The sequence below is a fragment of the Pongo pygmaeus genome, chromosome 1, assembly GCF_028885625.2.
Source record: "Pongo pygmaeus isolate AG05252 chromosome 1, NHGRI_mPonPyg2-v2.0_pri, whole genome shotgun sequence".
Taxonomy (NCBI): Eukaryota; Metazoa; Chordata; class Mammalia; order Primates; family Hominidae; genus Pongo; species Pongo pygmaeus.
In genome coordinates this window covers 99,290,242-99,307,503 of record NC_072373.2, presented here as the reverse complement: position 1 = coordinate 99,307,503, position 17,262 = coordinate 99,290,242, and the positions used below count along the sequence as shown (strand labels likewise).

General features: G+C 47.8%; 3 protein-coding genes across 7 annotated transcripts; 2 read left to right on the top strand and 1 right to left on the bottom strand.

Moving 5' to 3' along the window:
- Positions 1–4,494: 4,494 nt before the first annotated feature.
- TNFAIP8L2 (TNF alpha induced protein 8 like 2) lies at positions 4,495–8,821 on the top strand. Of its 3 annotated transcripts, XR_008498711.2 has the most exons (3): positions 4,495–4,593; positions 6,548–7,382; positions 8,747–8,821. XR_008498711.2 is itself a non-coding variant. In XM_054474093.2 (2 exons), the coding sequence occupies exon 2, from the start codon at positions 6,580–6,582 to the stop codon at positions 7,132–7,134; it is 555 nt and encodes a 184-aa protein (XP_054330068.1). In that variant the 5' UTR covers positions 4,495–4,593; positions 6,575–6,579; the 3' UTR covers positions 7,135–7,568. The 3 variants fall into 3 exon arrangements, 2 of the variants coding, with proteins under 2 accessions (XP_054330068.1, XP_063507262.1); XM_054474093.2 differs by lacking the exon at positions 8,747–8,821 and having other exon boundaries at positions 6,575–7,568; XM_063651192.1 differs by lacking the exon at positions 8,747–8,821 and having other exon boundaries at positions 6,548–7,568.
- LYSMD1 (LysM domain containing 1) lies at positions 7,630–13,809 on the bottom strand. Of its 3 annotated transcripts, XM_054473989.2 has the most exons (4): positions 13,597–13,701; positions 12,929–13,117; positions 9,618–9,982; positions 7,630–8,900 (listed from the first exon to the last, which is right to left on the bottom strand). In XM_054473989.2, the coding sequence occupies exons 1-4, from the start codon at positions 13,630–13,632 to the stop codon at positions 8,762–8,764; spliced, it is 729 nt and encodes a 242-aa protein (XP_054329964.1). In that variant the 5' UTR covers positions 13,633–13,701; the 3' UTR covers positions 7,630–8,761. The 3 variants fall into 3 exon arrangements, with proteins under 3 accessions (XP_054329964.1, XP_054329965.1, XP_054329967.1); XM_054473990.2 differs by having other exon boundaries at positions 12,929–13,809; XM_054473992.2 differs by lacking the exon at positions 12,929–13,117 and having other exon boundaries at positions 13,597–13,727.
- On the top strand, positions 13,806–16,978 carry SCNM1 (sodium channel modifier 1). The gene is made up of 7 exons (XM_054473985.1): positions 13,806–14,054; positions 14,322–14,392; positions 14,784–14,872; positions 14,971–15,068; positions 15,176–15,264; positions 15,989–16,183; positions 16,826–16,978. The coding sequence occupies exons 1-7, from the start codon at positions 13,806–13,808 to the stop codon at positions 16,923–16,925; spliced, it is 891 nt and encodes a 296-aa protein (XP_054329960.1). The 3' UTR covers positions 16,926–16,978.
- The last annotated feature ends 284 nt before the right edge of the window (positions 16,979–17,262 follow it).

Genomic DNA, 17,262 nt, shown 5'->3' with positions numbered 1-17,262 from the left:
AGCCAGGTACAGTGGCTCACTTCTGTAATCCCAGCACTTTGGGAGGCCAAGGCAGGCGAATCATGAGGTCAGGAGATCGAGACCATCCTGGCAAACACGGTGAAACCCCGTCTTGATTAAAAATACAAAAAATTAGCTGGGCGTGGTAGCGCGCGCCTGTAATCCCAGCTACTCAGGAGGCTGAGGCAGAAGAATCGCTTGAACCTGGGAGGCAGAGGTTGCAGTGAGCCAAGATCGTGCCACTGCACTTCAGCCTGGGTGACAGAGTGAGACTCTATCTCAAAAAAGTAAATAAATAAAAATAGGACGGGCATGGTGGCTCACACTTGTAATCCCAGCACTTTGGGAGGCCAAGCTGGGCAAATCATGAGGTCAGGAGTTCAAGACCAGCCTGGCCAACATAGTGAAACCCCATCTCTACTAAAAATACAAAAATTAGCCGGGCATGGGGGCGCGCACCTGTAATCCCAGCTACTTGGGAGGCTGAGGCAGGAGAATCAGTTGAACCCGGGAGGCAGAGGTTGCAGTGAGCCGAGATCATGCCACTGCACTCCAGCCTGGGCGACAGTGTGAGACTCGATCTCATAAATAAATAAATAAATAAATAAATACCCAAAACAAAAAAAGAGTAAAAGCCGTGAACTATCTCCAGCTATGTCAGGCTGACTTACTTGACTGCTTTAAATCACACTAAACTTACTCTTTCTGAACTGATATGAGAGTACTGATCTTAACCATGGTAAAACCTCACCTAAAACAAACATAGGACTGTTCCATCCCGAATACTTTTCCAAATAACTGAAGTTTATCCAATTAAGTGCAAAATATCTTCATTTTGCTTCAAAGTAGAAATTGCTCAAAAAAGTACTATTCATTTCCTGTAGATTATACAGTGGAAAGAGCACCATTGAAAGTCATTGAGACTTAGCTAGATTCATCTCTGGAGTATGGCTTTGGATAAACTACTTATCTCTAAGTCTGATTCTGTCTTCTGTAAGAAGACATACTACCTTCCTGCCTACTTCTTAGGATCAAATAAGATCCTGTAGGTGAAACGTTTTGTAAATTCAAAAGTGTTTTGCACATTTAAGATACCATCATTTGGCCAGGGTACACAGTGACTCACTCCTGTAATCTCAGCACTTTGGGAAATTGAGGCAGGAGGTCTGAGTCCAGGAGTTCGAGGCTGCAGTGAGCAGTGTGAGCCACTGTACTCCAGCCTGGGCAAGATAGCAAGACCCTATCTCTAAAAAAATTTGTGGCCAGGCGCAGTGGCTCACGCCTGTAATCCCAGCACTTTGGGAGGTCGAGGTGGGTGGATCACAAGGTCAGGAGTTCGAGACCAGCCTGGCCAATATGGTGAAACCCCGTCTCCACTAAAAATACAAAAAAATTAGCCGGGCATGGTGGCACATGCCTGTAATCCCAGCTACTCGGGAGGTTGAGGCAGGAGAATTGCTTGAATCCGGGAGGCGGAGGTTGCAGTGAGCCGAGATCGTGCCACTGCACTCCAGCCTGGGTGACAGAGTGAGACTCCATCTCAAAAAAAAAAGAAAAAAAAATTGTTTTTGGCCGGGTGCGGTGGCTCACACCTGTAATCCCAGCACTTTGGGATGCTGAAGTGGGTGGATCACGAGGTCAGGAGTTCAAGACCAGCCTGGCCAAGATGATAGAAACCCCGTCTCTACTAAAAATACAAAAATTAGCCAGGCATGGCAGTGGGTGCTTGAAATCCCAGCTACTCAGGAGGCTGAGGCAGAGAATCAGTTGAACCCAGGAGGCAGAGGTTGCAGTGAGCCGAGATCGCACCACTGCACTCCACCCTGGGTGACAGAGTGAGACTCTGTCTCAATTGAAAAAAAAAAAAAGAGAGAGAGAGAAAATAAAAGACTTCCCCATGAATGAAGTAAATGAACATTATAACATGTGACTCCTATGTTACTACCATTTTCCCCTCATATCCTGGTTCTTGGATATGTTTTGACTTTATTCTTTCAGTACATATTTATTGACCACAGTATGTGCCAAGCACTGTGCAGACACTAAAACATAATCTGAGCTCAGTGGGTAGACAGTTAATAAAATCACAAATTACAGACAGGCACTATGGCTCATGCCTGTAATCCCAGCACTTTGGGAGGCCAAGATGGGCAGATAGCTTGAAGCCAGGAGTTCGAGACCAGCCTGGCCAACATGGCGAAACTCTGTCTCTACTAAAAATTCAAAAATTAGCCAGGTGTGGTGGCAGTGTAATCCCAGCTACTCGGGAGGCTGAGGCAGGAGAATCACTTGAACCTGGGAGGCAGAGGTTGCAGTGAGCTGAAATCGCATCACTGCACTCCAGCCTGGGTGACAGGGACAGAGCAACACTGTCAAAAAAAAAAAGAGAGAGAGAGAGAGGAAGGAAGGGAGGGAGGGAGGGAGGGAGGGGTGTCTGAAGCTGGAGAGGAAAACAGGTAAAGACTAGGTAGCAGAATTCTGAATCCAGAAGTTATTATTGTATTTACATCTTCTTATAGTTTTATTCCCTTTATTCTTTTTTTTTTCTTTCCTTTTTTGTTTTTTTTGGAGACAGAGTCTCACTCTATCACCAGGCTGGAGGGCAGAGGTGCGATCTCGGCTCACTACAACCTCTGCCTCCCTGGTTCAAGAAAATCTCCTGCCTCAGCTTCCCAAGTAGCTGGGACTACAGGCATGTGCCATCATGCCCAGCTAATTTTTGTATTTTTAGTAGAGACGGGGTTTCACCATGTTAGCCAGATGGTCTTGATCTCCTAACCTCGTGATCCGCCCGCCTCGGCGTCCCAAAGTGCTGAGATTACAGGTGTGAGCCACCATGCCCAGCCGAGACAGGGTTTCACTACGTTGGCCAGGCTGGTCTCAAAACTTCTGACCTCAGGTGATCCACCCACCTTGGATTCCCAAAGTGCTGGGATTACAGTCATGAGCCACTGTGCCCGACCTGGAGCAACTTTTTTAAAGTTTGCCATGATCTGATCTTTTTCCTTCTTCACTTATCTGTCAAACAACTTACATTCCAGACATAAATCACCACTTCCTGAGAATGTCCTGTATTATGTTTTTTTCCTGCATGTGCTTATGCCGTCCCCATCATCTGGGACTTCTTCCCCATCTCTGGCTATTAAGTAGTTGAATCTATCTTTCCAAGTCTACCTCTTCAGCCCTATCATAATTAAGCTTCTTTACTCTCAAAATTATTTAAATCCCCATTAAAGTTAACGGCATTGTTTGACTAGTATTACTGTTATTTATGTTTAAGCTTATCTCCCTGTCCAGATTCCCCATAAGATTCTTGATAGCAAGTGTTTTTGTCTCATTCAACAACTGTGACTTCCAGGATGGGTGCAGTGGCTCACGCCTGTAATCCCAACACTTTGGGAGGCCAAGGTGGAAGGATTGCTTGAGCTTAGAAGTTCAGCCTGGGCAACATAGTGAGATCCTTCTCTCTACAAAAAAAAAGGAAGGCTTGGTGGTGTGAGCCTCTGGTCCCAGCTACTTGGGAGGCTGACGTAGGAAGATCTCTTGAGCCCAGGAGGTCAAGGCTGCAGTCAGCTGTGATGAAGCCACTGCACTGTGGCCTGGGCGACAGAGCGAGACCCTATCTCAAAAACAAAACAACAAACAAAACCCAATTGTGACTTCCCCTCATTTTTGTATCCCTTTAGCAGCTACAAAGCTCAGTAGGCCCTGTGGGGTGTGGTGGCTCACACCTGTAATCCCAGCACTCTGGGAGGCCAAGGTGGATCACCTGAGGTCAGGAGTTCAAGACCATCCTGGCCAACATGGTGAAACCGTCTCTACTAAAAATACAAAATAAGCCAGGCATGGTGGCACATGCCTGTAATCTCAGCTACTTGGGAGGTTGAGGCAGGATAATCACTTGAACCCGGGAGGCAGAGGTTGCAGTGAGCCGAGATCACACCATTGCACTCCAGCCTGGGCTACAAGAGCAAAACTCCGTCTCAAAAAAAAAAAAAAGGCAACTCAGTAGGCTTGTTCCTCTAGGCTAGTGATTCAGTGCTGTGCTGGCACCTGCTGGTCACCTGTGGTGCAGCAGCCCTGGTCCCAGCACCTTCCTCCCTTCAGTATGAAGGGTTGTGACAGTCTGTGCTCTTACCTGGCAATCACTGGAATAATATATTAAATACTTGCCCCACAACACCACCTTTCAATCTTCAGAACTTTTCCCACTGACTTCCTACCCCAGAAATTTGGACTTTACATCCTTCCCAGTACTGTAGAAATATAAGGACAGGATCTCCAGGAACTGGGCAGCAAGAAAAGAAAGAAGCAATTTGAGAGTGGAGGATGCAAATCCCTTTCCCCCCTTCAAAGAATCGAGACTGTTTCCAACAGAATTGCACTCTTTTTGACCTTTGTCTTATTTCTAGGTTGCTCTTGGGCCAGAGGCCTTCTTGGTGACAGTAGTGATGAACCGGAGGTTGAGCAGAGAGTAGGTAGGCGGGGCTCAGGGGTGGGGCCAAGCCAAAGGGCTCTCACACTAAGTGAAGCTTCTCCATTCTGTAAGCTTTCCGGGAACATCCAAGGCAAGACTGGCACCCAGCACAGCAGGTGAGGGACCGGCAGTGACAGAATGGTAGACTTTAGGGGTAATGGTGGCAGAGGAGTCTCCAGCTCTTTCAGTCTTAGCTTTTCATATTGTGAAACTCTCGCTTGTACAATTCTTGGGTCCTTTGTAGAGCTTAGCTTAGTTTTTCTGGTGGCAAGGCAGCCTCTGAAAGACCTGGTTTTGGATGCGGTGGGGGCAGGGCTGAGGGATGCAGGTGGATCCATATCCATATGGATGTGTGCAAAATGCAAGGAAATCTTAGGAAACAAGGAGATAGACTGGTAAGAGCCAGAGGGAGAGTATGGCCAGGCCAGAGGATCATAGGGAGGACCCAGACAAGAGAAAAAGGGAGACTGAAACAGGGAGAGAGGGAGAAGACAGCGGAACAAATGTGAGACGGCAATGGGGGCAATGGAGACCTGGGTAACAGGAAGGCCAAGGAGGAAGGAAGGCTCACATGGAGCAATCTCCTCTTCCGGCTGGGGAGCGTGGTCCAGAAAGCCCCAAGGCAAGCTGGGAGCAAAGCAAGGTTCAGGTTTCCACTGGAAGGATTCAGCTGGGGAAAAAAATCCCCCACAGTCCCCACCTCCCCTGCCTCTTCAGACTCCCATTTTGGTTTGGGGGAGAGGGTGAGGCTGCTCCTCACTGCGGTCACAGCCACATCCTGCAGAGCAGAGGAGGGGGAAGTAAGAAGCAAAACAACCAGAAGAACCACAGGCGAAGACCATGGGGAGAGAACCCTGGACACATGGAGCTGATATGCCGCCAAGAGGGTCCTGAGTTCAGTGTAGCAGAAGGCTCAGACCTTCAGGACTGCCTGCCCTTCTTGAGGTGCTGGCTTCTCGTGCTTCCTCAGTGTGCTTTAACCACACTGGGAGCATTCCGGGGAAGGAGGTTTCTCTGGATTATTTGGTTTGAAGCCCATCTTTATAATTTACTAGTGACTTTGGCCAAATTGCTAAATTTCTCTTAGCTTCAGTTTTCTCATTGCAAAATGGGGATACCTACCTTAACCTTACACAGGATTAGGAAGACTAAGATGACTGACGTAAAGCACTTGGCACATAGTAGGTTCTCAGTAAATGTTAGTTATTACTCCTATTAGGATTCCTGGGATGCTTATGCTTCTTACTTTAAAGGAAGTATAGTGCACTAGCTGCCACTGGCTTTGGGGGCCAAAAAATGAGTTGCGTTTGATCTTGGGTAAATTACTTAATGTAAGTATCATTTGCTTAGCTATAAAACAAGGATGGTAATATCTATGCCACACAGACATATGGCACAGAGTCAGCGTCCAAAAATGGTAGCTGTAAGAATTCTGTCAGGCTGGGCGCGGTGGCTCACGCCTGTAATCCCAGCACTTTGGGAGGCCGAGGTGGGCAGATCATGAGGTCAGGAGTTCGAGACCAGTCTGGCCAACATGGTGAAACCCTGTCTCTACTAAAAATACAAAAATTAGCCGGGCGTGGTGGTGGGTGCTTGTAATCCCAACTACTTGGGAAGCTGAGGCAGGAGAATAGCTTGAACCCGGGAGGTGGAGGTTGCAGTGAACAGAGATCGCACCACTGCACTCCAGCCTGGGTGACAAAGCAAGACTCCGTCTCAAAAAAAAAAAAAAAAAAAAAAGAATTATCTATTATCTGTCAGGTAAGCCCTGTCTTCACTGCAACAGCAAGAGCCTGCTTCCCCTTGAGATGTAACTTGTGCTAGGCTAGCCACCCGCATGCCCATATTCCTCCAGCCGGGGCTATCACCACTCCCGTGGGCTGTTTTGGAGTCAAGATTTGCTACAGCACTAAGGGGAAAAAGCAGGCAGGAGCAAGGCATAGAGGACTGAGGGGCCCCAGGGGGCGGGGAGGATGACAAACAATGATGATGACATGGAAACTAAAGAAGCAACAGAAAGGGGAAAAGCCATTTCTCTCTTTCTAAGGAAGCCTGTGGCCTTTCTTCTAGTGACTGACCACATACCCCACTCTCCAGGACCCATGGAGTCCTTCAGCTCAAAGAGCCTGGCACTGCAAGCAGAGAAGAAGCTACTGAGTAAGATGGCGGGTCGGTCTGTGGCTCATCTCTTCATAGATGAGACAAGCAGTGAGGTGCTAGATGAGCTCTACCGTGTGTCCAAGGAGTACACGCACAGCCGGCCCCAGGCCCAGCGCGTGATCAAGGACCTGATCAAAGTGGCCGTCAAGGTGGCTGTGCTGCACCGCAATGGCTCCTTTGGCCCCAGTGAGCTGGCCCTGGCTACCCGCTTTCGCCAGAAGCTGCGGCAGGGTGCCATGACAGCACTTAGCTTTGGTGAGGTAGACTTCACCTTCGAGGCTGCTGTTCTGGCTGGCCTGCTGACCGAGTGCCGGGATGTGCTGCTGGAGTTGGTGGAACACCACCTCACGCCCAAGTCACATGGCCGCATCCGCCACGTGTTTGATCACTTCTCTGACCCAGGTCTGCTCACGGCCCTCTATGGGCCTGACTTCACTCAGCACCTTGGCAAGATCTGTGACGGACTCAGGAAGCTGCTAGATGAAGGGAAGCTCTGAGAGCCCTGAGCCTAGCACATTCCACTTTGACAAAATGGCTGACTGAGAAAACATAGATAATGGGCTTCCTAACCCTGCTCACCTGGCACTAACACTTTTCAATCTTCAGGCTTCATTCCTTCCCAAGAGTGCTTTTGACTCTGAGACCAGCCCACCCCCAAACAGCTAGTGGAGAAGGAGCAATGCTGAGGGGTGAGGCCTCTCTCCCACTCCAGCCCCAGGACAGGAAACAGAACTGCCTGAAAAAGGTGAAGTGAAACTTGGATCTCTATTTCTCCCATAAGGGACTTCTGAAACAGGGAAGCCCCCTCCCATGTGAACCAAGGAAAGGAGGCACAACCCAGAGAACCCCTCTGGGGACACTAAAGACAGAAGAAGGGAAGGTGGCCCTTAGAGACAGAGCTTGGACAGATGCCAGAGGCTCTGTTCCAGAGTGCAGGAGAAAGGGGCTAGGGCAGGGGAGATTCTCATAGGGGAAATAAAACTACTAAAATATGCACAGGGCTCAATGTTTAATCTGTCCAGCTTCGTATACCTTATAATCATCACAGAAGAAAGGAGGTATATAAACATTACTTATCTCACCTCTCATCATTTCCAAACAGGAGACTGAGGCAGATTTCCATTATTATTGAGGTTCCCTTACCTACTTCTGTTTAAGAAACAGAACAACGGTACCATAGATCAGTGCTACAAATCGCAAATAAATATGCAGTGAGGAGGAAGGCATAGAGAGAGAGGGTTTGGAGGGGAGGGGGTGTAACAAAGAGACTCCCACAACTGGCTTCCTCTTCAAACCCCAAGGAAAGCCTTATTCCATCTGTTTCCCTCACCACAGGCTGAGCAGAACAGGTGAGAAGGGTGAACTGGTAGAATGGAGAGTTCAGGTCCCTACAGTGCTGCTTTTTCTCAGAGTCAAGAATTGTGAAAAAGTTACAGGGAATTGGTTAGTCAAGACTGAGCCCATTCAACAGGAATGGGGTACCAAAAAAAAAAAAAAAAAATCAGCCCAAATCTGTCACTTTGAGATTGGAGAAAAGGCCAGCAGTCATCCATTCTCTGTGGTGTGCTAGATCACTGATTGCCTCACCCTCAATAACATGTTTGGCTAACAAGGTGGGGAAGGTGGAGAACCAGCAGTCACTGGCTCACTGTTCCCGGGTTCTCCTCACCCCAGGGCTATAGAAATTCCATTTTTCAGCTAAGAGTGGGAAGGAATAAAATATAGCAAATAAATATTACTTCAATATTAGCACCAAATAAATTATGTCACATAGTTGGAGATGAGGAAGAAGCTGAGGGGGAGTCTCTGCTTCCCTGTTCTAAGGCCAGGGAAAGGTAAAAAGGATAGGAAAGGCAACAGGGATATAAAAAGAGCCTTTTGAGTCTAAAGGACTCAACTCTAGATTCAGCCCAAGAACTGGGAAAGGTCCAGTTCCCATTCCCTAATCTTGCCAATAAAACTGCCCCAGGCCAAGGAATTTTTGGCGGACAAGGAGGCTGGGGAAGATGGCTGGAGGGGAGGGAGGCAGGCTTGTAAGCCATGTTCTTGAGCCTCACCTCAGGCTCCTCTCCCCCTGAAGTTTCTCCTTCAACATCTTCCTTCTTTCAGTCAGTTCCGGGGACATCAGAGTTTGAAGATTTCATCCTCCTGGTCCCGTAGTGTCCGGGTCCGAGAGGTACGGGTCAGCGGCACAGGACCTAGGACTGCTCGTTGCTGCATCCAAGGGGAGCTCAGGTGGAGACCTGCCTCCTCCCCAGGTACCCTGCAAGCGGGGAAAGGGGGGAAAGAGTGACAGATCAAGGGAAGAACCTGACAGTGGGCCAAGTGAGAGAGGTACATGGAAAGCTGTCTTCTAATACATAAGCTGGTTGCTTCAAGACGTCTCAGTACCCTCTAGATAAATCCTAACCCTAATGCTCCTTCATGGATGATCAGAGCAGTAAAAACAGTTAACTGTCGGCCGGCCGTGGTGGCTCACGCCTGTAATCCCAGCACTTTGGGAGGCCGAGGCTGGTGGATCACGAGGTCAGGAGATTGAGATCATCCTGGCTAACATGGTGAAACCCCGGCTCTACTAAAAATACAAAAAATTAGCCGGGCGTGGTGGTGGGCGCCTGTAGTCCCAGCTACTCGGGAGGCTGAGGCAGGAGAATGGTGTGAACCTGGGAGGCGGAGCTTGCAGTGAGCCAAGATCGCACCACTGCACTCCAGCCTGGGCGACAGAGCGAGACCCCGTCTCAAAAAAAAAAAAAAAACAGTTAACTGTCTGACTCCAATAAGAACACAGAACCCAGTTTTCCACTGCCTCTACCCATGCTAGCAGCCATCGCCTCTGCTCATTGTCTTGGGGCCACATGGGGGAAAGGTATCACCTTGTCTCTGTTGGCACTGTGCTTACTTACTTGTGTTTGTGGTTAGGTGAGACAGGAACGATGGAGGAGTCTAGGGAGGAACTTATAAGGAACCATTCAAGACTCACCCATTTTCCCCTTTTTTCAGCTTCTGAGCAGCAGCCTTCTTGGACAGGCTGATCTGTGAATCAAGCTTCTTAAGGAAATCAGAGGCAGAGAGGTCATGGATGGGCGTGGGGGTTTCCTGGCCAGGTGTGGGGAGGACTTCACCATTGGCACGTCCTGCTCCTGTCTCTTGTTTCTTCCCCTCAGTTAAGTGTGGCCAAACTTCATTGTTACTTGGGTGTACTTCTTCCTCTCCATCTTTCTCTTCCTCGGAGTCCAAACCATTGAACAGGTCTCTGGGCTCCGTCAGGATGGGGATGTAGAGGGTTTTCTTCAGGAAGATGGAGTCATTAGTATAAAGGCGGTTTGCACGTTTAATCTGTTCCATCTTAAAAAAAAAGGTCACCAAAATTAAGGACAGTAATAATGATCAATCTTACATTACATCTCGAGCTTTTTAAAGTGACTGTACAGAGTCTTCTTTGATTCCATAGTAACCAAGCTAAAGTACAAAGGGCTGACATTATTTCTATTTTGTAGATGAGTAGTTTTCATACTTTTTGGTCTTAGGGCCCCCTTACATTTTAAAAAATTATTGTGCAAGCCAGGCACAATGTCTGATGCCTATAATTCCAGCTACTCAGGAGGCTGAGGAGGGAGGATAGCTTGAGCCCGGGAATTAGAGTCCAGCCTGAGTAATATAGTGAGATGCCATTTCTAAAAATAAAAAAATTAAAAATAAATGAATAAATAAAAATGAAAGAACTGAGGCTCAGAGAGGTTAAGCTACTTGCCTAAAATTATCTATCAAGTTAATGACAGAGCTAGAACAACAATCCTGGGTCTTTTCACTGCTTCTGGGAATGCTTTTCACACTATACTATTAACAATGTCATTAATAAATATTTATTTTGACCTATTTATTCATCACTGGACATAGTGACTGGCATCACCATCTATCTGCCTGGCCTCCCAAGGTAGAAACATCAATGTCATCCTTAACTAATACTTGCCTTTCATCACCATACCAAGTGGTCAACAAAACTGCTTCAAAAATCTCTCTCACAACTGGTCTCATCTTCAGGTCTACTGCCAAAGATTTAAAATAGACCCTCAGTATTTCTCATCTGGGGTTATTGCAACAGTTTAACTGGCCTTCCTCACTCTATTTCTACTCATCCTCCTCTTGGCATCTATCTTTCTAAAAAAATAAATCTGATTAACCCACTACCCACCTATGGCTCCGCATTGGCTAAAAGATAAAAACTAAATTAGCATTCAAGGGCTTTCTCAATCCAGCTCCCAAAGGAAATGTCTATATTAATCTCCCTCTGCCACCTCTACATTTTGCTATCCTGAACTTTTTATTTTTCTTTGAACATTCCATGATCTTTTTCACACTTTATTCATGCTATTACTTCTGCCTGAAATGCTCCCGCCCTCCTACTATCCCATTCTCTGCTTGGAAAACTTCTATTCATCAACTATCACTCCCTTTGTGCTACCTTCTTCAGGGCTCCCAATGCATACTGTAAATATTGCTATAATAATACATAACCCTACTATAATATTATTCACCTCTTTAAATATTTGCTTTGCCTAAACCCTATAAGTCCTTTAAGGGCAAGGATTGTGACTTCTTGTCTCTGTATACCCAGGCAGTTGTTAGCATCCTACAGACCTTGACACATAGCAGGGGCTCATTAATGCTTTATTTAAAAATTATTAATTATAATTATCTAATTATTATCATAATTAGATAATGAAATATAGAAACTACAGATACAGTGTATTCGTATTTTCTTTCTTTCTTTCTTTTTTTTTTTTGGAGACAAGGTCTCACTCTGTCGCCCGGCCTGGAGTGTAGTGGTGCGATCTCGGCTCACTGAAACCTCCGCTTCCCCGGCTCAAGTGATCCTCTGCCTCAGCCTCCCCAGTAGTTGAGATTACAGGCACATGCCACCATGCCCGGCTAATTTTTGTATTTGTTGTAGAGATGGGGTTTCACCACATTGCCCAGGATGGTCCTGTACTCCCGAGCTCAAGCAATCCACCCACCTCAGTCTCCCAAAGTGCTGGCGCCTGGCCCACCACAGCCCCTTTCTGACTGAAATTTAATCTTTTCTGATTTCCCAACTTTTTTTTTTTTTTTTTTTTTTTTTTGAGACAGAGTCTCACTCTGTTGCCCAGGCTGGAGTGCTGGAGTGCAGTGGTGCGATCTCAGCTCATCGCAACCTCCCCATCCTGGGTTCAAGCGATTCTCCTGCCTCAGCCTCCTGAGTAGCTGGGATTACAGGTGAGCACAACCACGCCGGGCTAATTTTTGTATTTTTAGTCGAGACAGGGTGTCGCCATGTTGGCCAGACTGGTCTCGTACTCGTAACCTTAGGTGATCCACTTGCCTCCGCCTCCCAAAGTGCTGGGATTACAGCGGTGAGCCACCGTGCCTGGCCCCTATTCTTTGTTAATACCTTTACAAACTCACCACATTCTGTCACTTGTAATCATTATTTGTGTCCCTGTTCATTTCTCATTAGGCCATAAATTACATGAGGACAGCAAGCATATAGTTTAAGTTTCTATCTCCCAGAAAAGTTATCACAGTGCTTTAAATACAGCAAGCATAAAAATGTTGGCTAAATTCAACATTTGTTTGAGTGAGATGGAACAAGAAAACAGGGGGATAGGGAGAGTAACCCCATCAACTTCAATGCTGTACATTTTTACATCTATCCAATTTCCCCCATGCATGACCTGAAATACTTGGTGTAGAGTACCTGTTTTGCACAGAGGAGGCCACCTTACTGGAAAGAAGGCAGAGCATTGAGGAGGAACCAAGAGCAAGGAGAGGTGGGCACTTTAGGAACCGAGAACTAAAAATCAGCTCTCCATTATTTGCTGTAAACGTTTAATCACTCTCAACGTAAAATTTTCTGTGTGGTTAATAGAATCAGACAGACCTGTTTGAATCCCAAATCTGACACTCATTATTTGACCTTAGTCAAACTGGTTAACCAATCCAAGTCTCAGTTTCTTCATCTGCCAAAAGAGAACGATCAATGTATACTTGATACAGATGTGAGGGTGAAATGAGCTAACGTATGTGAAGCCCCCAGCACAGTGTCTGGCATTATAAAATAGGAGCTGTTCCTCTCCATTGGAATAGTAGGGCAGGACTTGTGCAACACTGTGATGGGAAAACAAAGATAAAGGCAGAACAGAGTGCAACACATTAGGAACATTTCAGGGGAGGATACCTAGAAGGGCCACTACATTCTTCTCAGGACTAAATCCCTCCTGACTGTTGTCTGCACCCCAATCCTGGAAAACTCACCGTCACCCCATATTTGAGTGCTAGTCCAGCCAGGGTGTCTCCGGGCTCCAACTGATGCTCCAGGCGTCTTTCCCTCACTGGGGAGCAGGCCGATTGCACCAGGCTTCCATATGAACGAGCCCGGCTCCCTTGAAGCAGTCCTGACCCCCCTGGCGGGGGCTGTCTAGACGGGGAAGCCATCTCTTCACCCTGCCAACAGCTAGAGTTGCAACTAGGGGAGGTACGACCGACACTGCGAGTGACAGGCCTGAAGTCTGGGAATGGATATTCAGGGGATTCCTTTCCCCCTCTCTCTTCCCCTATGTCCCCGCCTCCCCAGCACTACGCCATCTGCCCCCTCCCGGTTTTTCCTCCCTCCAAGCTCCTTATCCACAAATCTGTCCCTTGAGTATTCAGTCCCTCCCTAATTCTCCCCTAAGCACCCCTCCGACTTTGGACTCCCCCACAACTCCTCGCTACATTGACCTCTGACCTTTGAACTCTAGAAATAATCCTCAACACTCTTTCCTCAGTTTGCCCCAAAGTAGCCTGGCCTCAGGGCGCTCCAACATCCCAGCTCTGCCCGGTCCCGGGGTTTGTTTGCTAGAGTCAGGAACAAATCAGGCCCACCCCAGGTGAACTGTCGCCGCAGACGAAGAGCGTGAGGATTGCAAGAATTTGTAGTACACCTTCCACTCAGAGATCCTCGAAGGTCCGCTCCGCATAAGACAGGTCACACCCTCAAATTTTGGCTCCACTTCTAGGTTCTTGTCCCGCCAAACGCCTCAGATCCGCCAAGATGCAAGGGCCTGGATCCAGCTGCGCGGCAAGGCCTTTGAGAAAAGACTTCATTTCCCAAAAGGCTCCGCGTCTGCGGAGTCGCAGGGCACCATAGGAAATGCAGTTCCCTCCGCGCACCAGAGAGTGGATTTCCGGATCGCGCAATGCATGCGTGGAAATGCATCCCCGGAAGTACGGAGGCCGACAGGAAGAGAAGGAAAAAGGAGAAGGCGCTGTCCCGCTCTTGCTACGGTGGCCTGGAGGAGTGGAGAAACCGGAACAAGAAAATTTATCACTTCTGGGACTCACAGTCGGGATGTCTTTCAAGAGGGAAGGAGACGATTGGAGTCAACTCAATGTGCTCAAAGTAAGCGTGAGCGGAGAGGATCTGGAGCCGCTTCAGTCGCTCTCTGAAGGTTGGGAAGGAGCTTTGTTTCATTGCTCTGGCAACAACTCGGGGGTGCAGGAGAGAACCAGGCGACTTAGAGCTGTGTAGTGACTCCTTTTTCGGTCTATGATCGCTGTTCTCCCCAGGGTCCTTATTCCATTTCACTCCTCATTTCTATAATTTCACTTCCATCCCTCTCTCCTATCCCGGTGATCCCGTCCGGATTTCTTCCCCTACTCCCTGCAGAAAAGAAGAGTCGGGGACCTCCTAGCCAGTTACATTCCAGAGGATGAGGCGCTGATGCTTCGGGATGGACGGTAAGAGCGAGGAGTGGCTCAAGCCTGAGGGTTCTGCGGTTAGAGGCTCAACAGACTTTTTTTTTTTTTCCTTTGAAACGGAGGTCTCGCGGTGTTGCCCAGGCTGCCCTCGAACTCTAGGGCTCAAGTGATCCTGCCTCCTCAGCGTCGCGATTAGCTGGGATTACAAGCGCATGCCACCACGCCCGGCTTCAACAAACTTTTGTTATTAATTAGGACAGCAGGAGTACCTAGGATTCTTTGGCGGCCAGTGAAGACTGGAAGAAGTGGAGATTGGGTCACCAGGGAGTTGGGTTTTGCAAAGACTGCTAGGGCAGGGTGGGGCTTATGGCAGGGACGGGCCCAACCCTCTTCCCCTGGACCAGTTATCCTCTTCTCTACCCCTGCTCAGCTTTGCTTGTGCCATCTGCCCCCATCGACCGGTACTGGACACCCTGGCCATGCTGACTGCCCACCGTGCAGGCAAGAAACATCTGTCCAGTAAGTTAGGGGGAAGACGGGATCGGGAATAAACCCTCGAAATCTCTGCACACCACTCTTGGTGCTATGCTTTTCATTCTGTTTCCCTTTCTCCTCAGGCTTGCAGCTTTTCTATGGCAAGAAGCAGCCGGGAAAGGAAAGAAAGCAGAATCCAAGACATCAGAATGAATTGAGAAGGGAAGAAACCAAAGCTGAGGTAATCAGAGAGTGGAGAGTGTGTTCTAGGCAAGACCCTGCTGCACACACCAGGCTGGAAGTGTGGAGGGCTGAAGGCTCTGACTCTGTCTCCCATCTCCTTACCAGGCTCCTCTGCTAACTCAGACACGACTTATCACTCAGAGTGCTCTGCACAGAACTCCCCACTATAACAGTTGCTGCCGCCGGAAGTACAGGTATGGAACGGGAAAGCCAGAGGTAGGAAGGCTCAGAAGGAGACAGATGGCTCTCAAAGAGTTCCAGTGTGTATTGTGAGGAATACTCGTGTTCTGGAGATGTTACTTAGTGTTTCAAGAAAAGGAGAATTTTGGCTGGGCGCGGTGGCTCACGCCTGTAATCCCAGCACTTTTGGAGGCTGAGGTGGGTGGATCACTTGAGGTCAGGAGTTAAAGACCAGCCTGGCCAACATGGTGAAATCCCGTCTCTACCAAAAATATAAAAAATTAGCTGGGTGTGTGGTGTGTGCCTGTAATCCCAGCTACACAAGAGGCTGAGGTGGGAGAATTGCTTGAATCCGGAAGGCAGAGGTTGCAGTGAGCTACGGTCACACCACTTCACTCCAGCCTGGGTGACAGAGTGAGACTCCATCTCAAAAAAAAGAAAAGAAAGAAAAAGAAAAGGAGAATTTTGTGATTTTTAAATAAAGTTTGGGAAATGGCACTTCGTAATTTTACTTGAAGAGTAACAGTTTTAAAAGCTATAGAAAGTCTTAAGATTAAAAAAACTTGTAAAATTTTAAGCTAGCCTTTCCCAAATTCATGATTCTAAAATCCTTTGTATGCAGAACTTATTAATATCTTGAGAAATATAGTTTAAGAAGTACTGTTTTAAGAGGTTGGGAGTCATAGGAGAGTTGGCCCTTTCCCTTACTGCTTTTACAGACTATTCTTCTCTACCTAGACCAGAAGCCCCTGGTCCCTCTGTCTCCCTTTCCCCTATGCCACCCTCAGAGGTCGAACTCCAAAGTGGGAAGATCAGTAGGGAACCTGAACCTGGGGCTGGCCCACAGGCCGAGGAGTCAGCAACTGTCTCAGTCCCTGCACCCATGAGCCCCACAAGAAGACGAGCCCTGGACCATTATCTCACCCTTCGAAGGTAAGTGTGCCTAATCAGTTTCCTCAGATTTTCTCTTTTCTCTGACCCTTCTTGTTTCAAAGCTATTGTTTTTCCTTTTTTTTTTTTTGAGACGGGAGTTTTGCTCTTGTTGCCCAGGCTGGAGTGCAATGGCATGCTCTCGGCTCACTGCAACCTCCGCCTCCTTGGTTCAAGCAGTTCTCCTGCCTCAGGCTCCCGAGTAGCTGGGATTACAGACATGTGCCACTACGCCCGGCTAATTTTGTATTTTTAGTAGAGACGGGGTTTCTCCATGTTGGTCAGGCTGGCCTCAAACTCCTGACCTCAGGTGATCCGCCTGCCTCGGTTTCCTAAAGTGTTGGGATTACAGGTGTGAGCCACTGCACCTGGACTCCTATTGTTGTTTTCTATCTTTGGTTTCATTTTGTTTTAGCCACCCAACTTACATGGCTCTCAATTTTTTCTCACCGCTAACTTTTTTTTTTTTTTTTTTTTGGTAGAGACAGGGTTTCACTATGTTGGTCAGGCTGGTCTCGAACTCCTGACCTCAAGTGATCCACCCGCCTTGGCCTCCCAAAGTGCTGGGATTACAGGTGTGAGTTCACCACTAACTTCTTAATAAGCCTCTTTCCTGATCGATGCTATTTTCTCTGATGTTTCCAGCTCTGGATGGATCCCAGATGGACGAGGTCGATGGGTAAAAGATGAAAATGTTGAGTTTGACTCTGATGAGGAGGAACCACCTGATCTCCCCTTGGACTGATACCCTTTTCCCATTCATTCACAAATAAACTACAATGGGTGCTGAGAACTTAACTTTCCTTAAGTCTGGTTCCTTGTTGGATCTCAGGATTTCAGATCTGTTCATTCTCATTCCAGCTACTCCTTACCTGCGACGTACATAGCTCTCCATACTCCTTTTTTTTTTTTTTTTTTTTTTTGAGGCGGAGTCTTGCTCTGTCGCCCAGGATGGAGTGCAGTGGCACGATCTCGGCTCACTGCAAGCTCTGCCTTCCAGGTTCACGCCTTTCTCCTGCCTCAGCCTCCTGAGTAGCTGGGACTACAGGCGCCTGCCACCACGCCCAGCTAATTTTTTGTAT

Coding starts and splice junctions, on each gene's coding strand:
- TNFAIP8L2 (XM_054474093.2), top strand. CDS start 6,580: ATGGAGTCCTTCAGCTCAAAGAGCCTGGCACTGCAAGCAGAGAAGAAG.
- LYSMD1 (XM_054473989.2), bottom strand. CDS start 13,632: ATGCGGAGCGGACCTTCGAGGATCTCTGAGTGGAAG. Junction 13,118..13,596: donor CGAGGATCTCTGAGTGGAAG/GTGTACTACAAA, acceptor AGCTGTTGGCAG/GGTGAAGAGATGGCTTCCCC. Junction 9,983..12,928: donor CACTCAAATATGGGGTGACG/GTGAGTTTTCCA, acceptor TTTTTTTTTAAG/ATGGAACAGATTAAACGTGC.
- SCNM1 (XM_054473985.1), top strand. CDS start 13,806: ATGCAGTTCCCTCCGCGCACCAGAGAGTGGATTTCCGGATCGCGCAAT. Junction 14,393..14,783: donor CTGATGCTTCGGGATGGACG/GTAAGAGCGAGG, acceptor ACCCCTGCTCAG/CTTTGCTTGTGCCATCTGCC. Junction 15,069..15,175: donor GGGAAGAAACCAAAGCTGAG/GTAATCAGAGAG, acceptor TCTCCTTACCAG/GCTCCTCTGCTAACTCAGAC.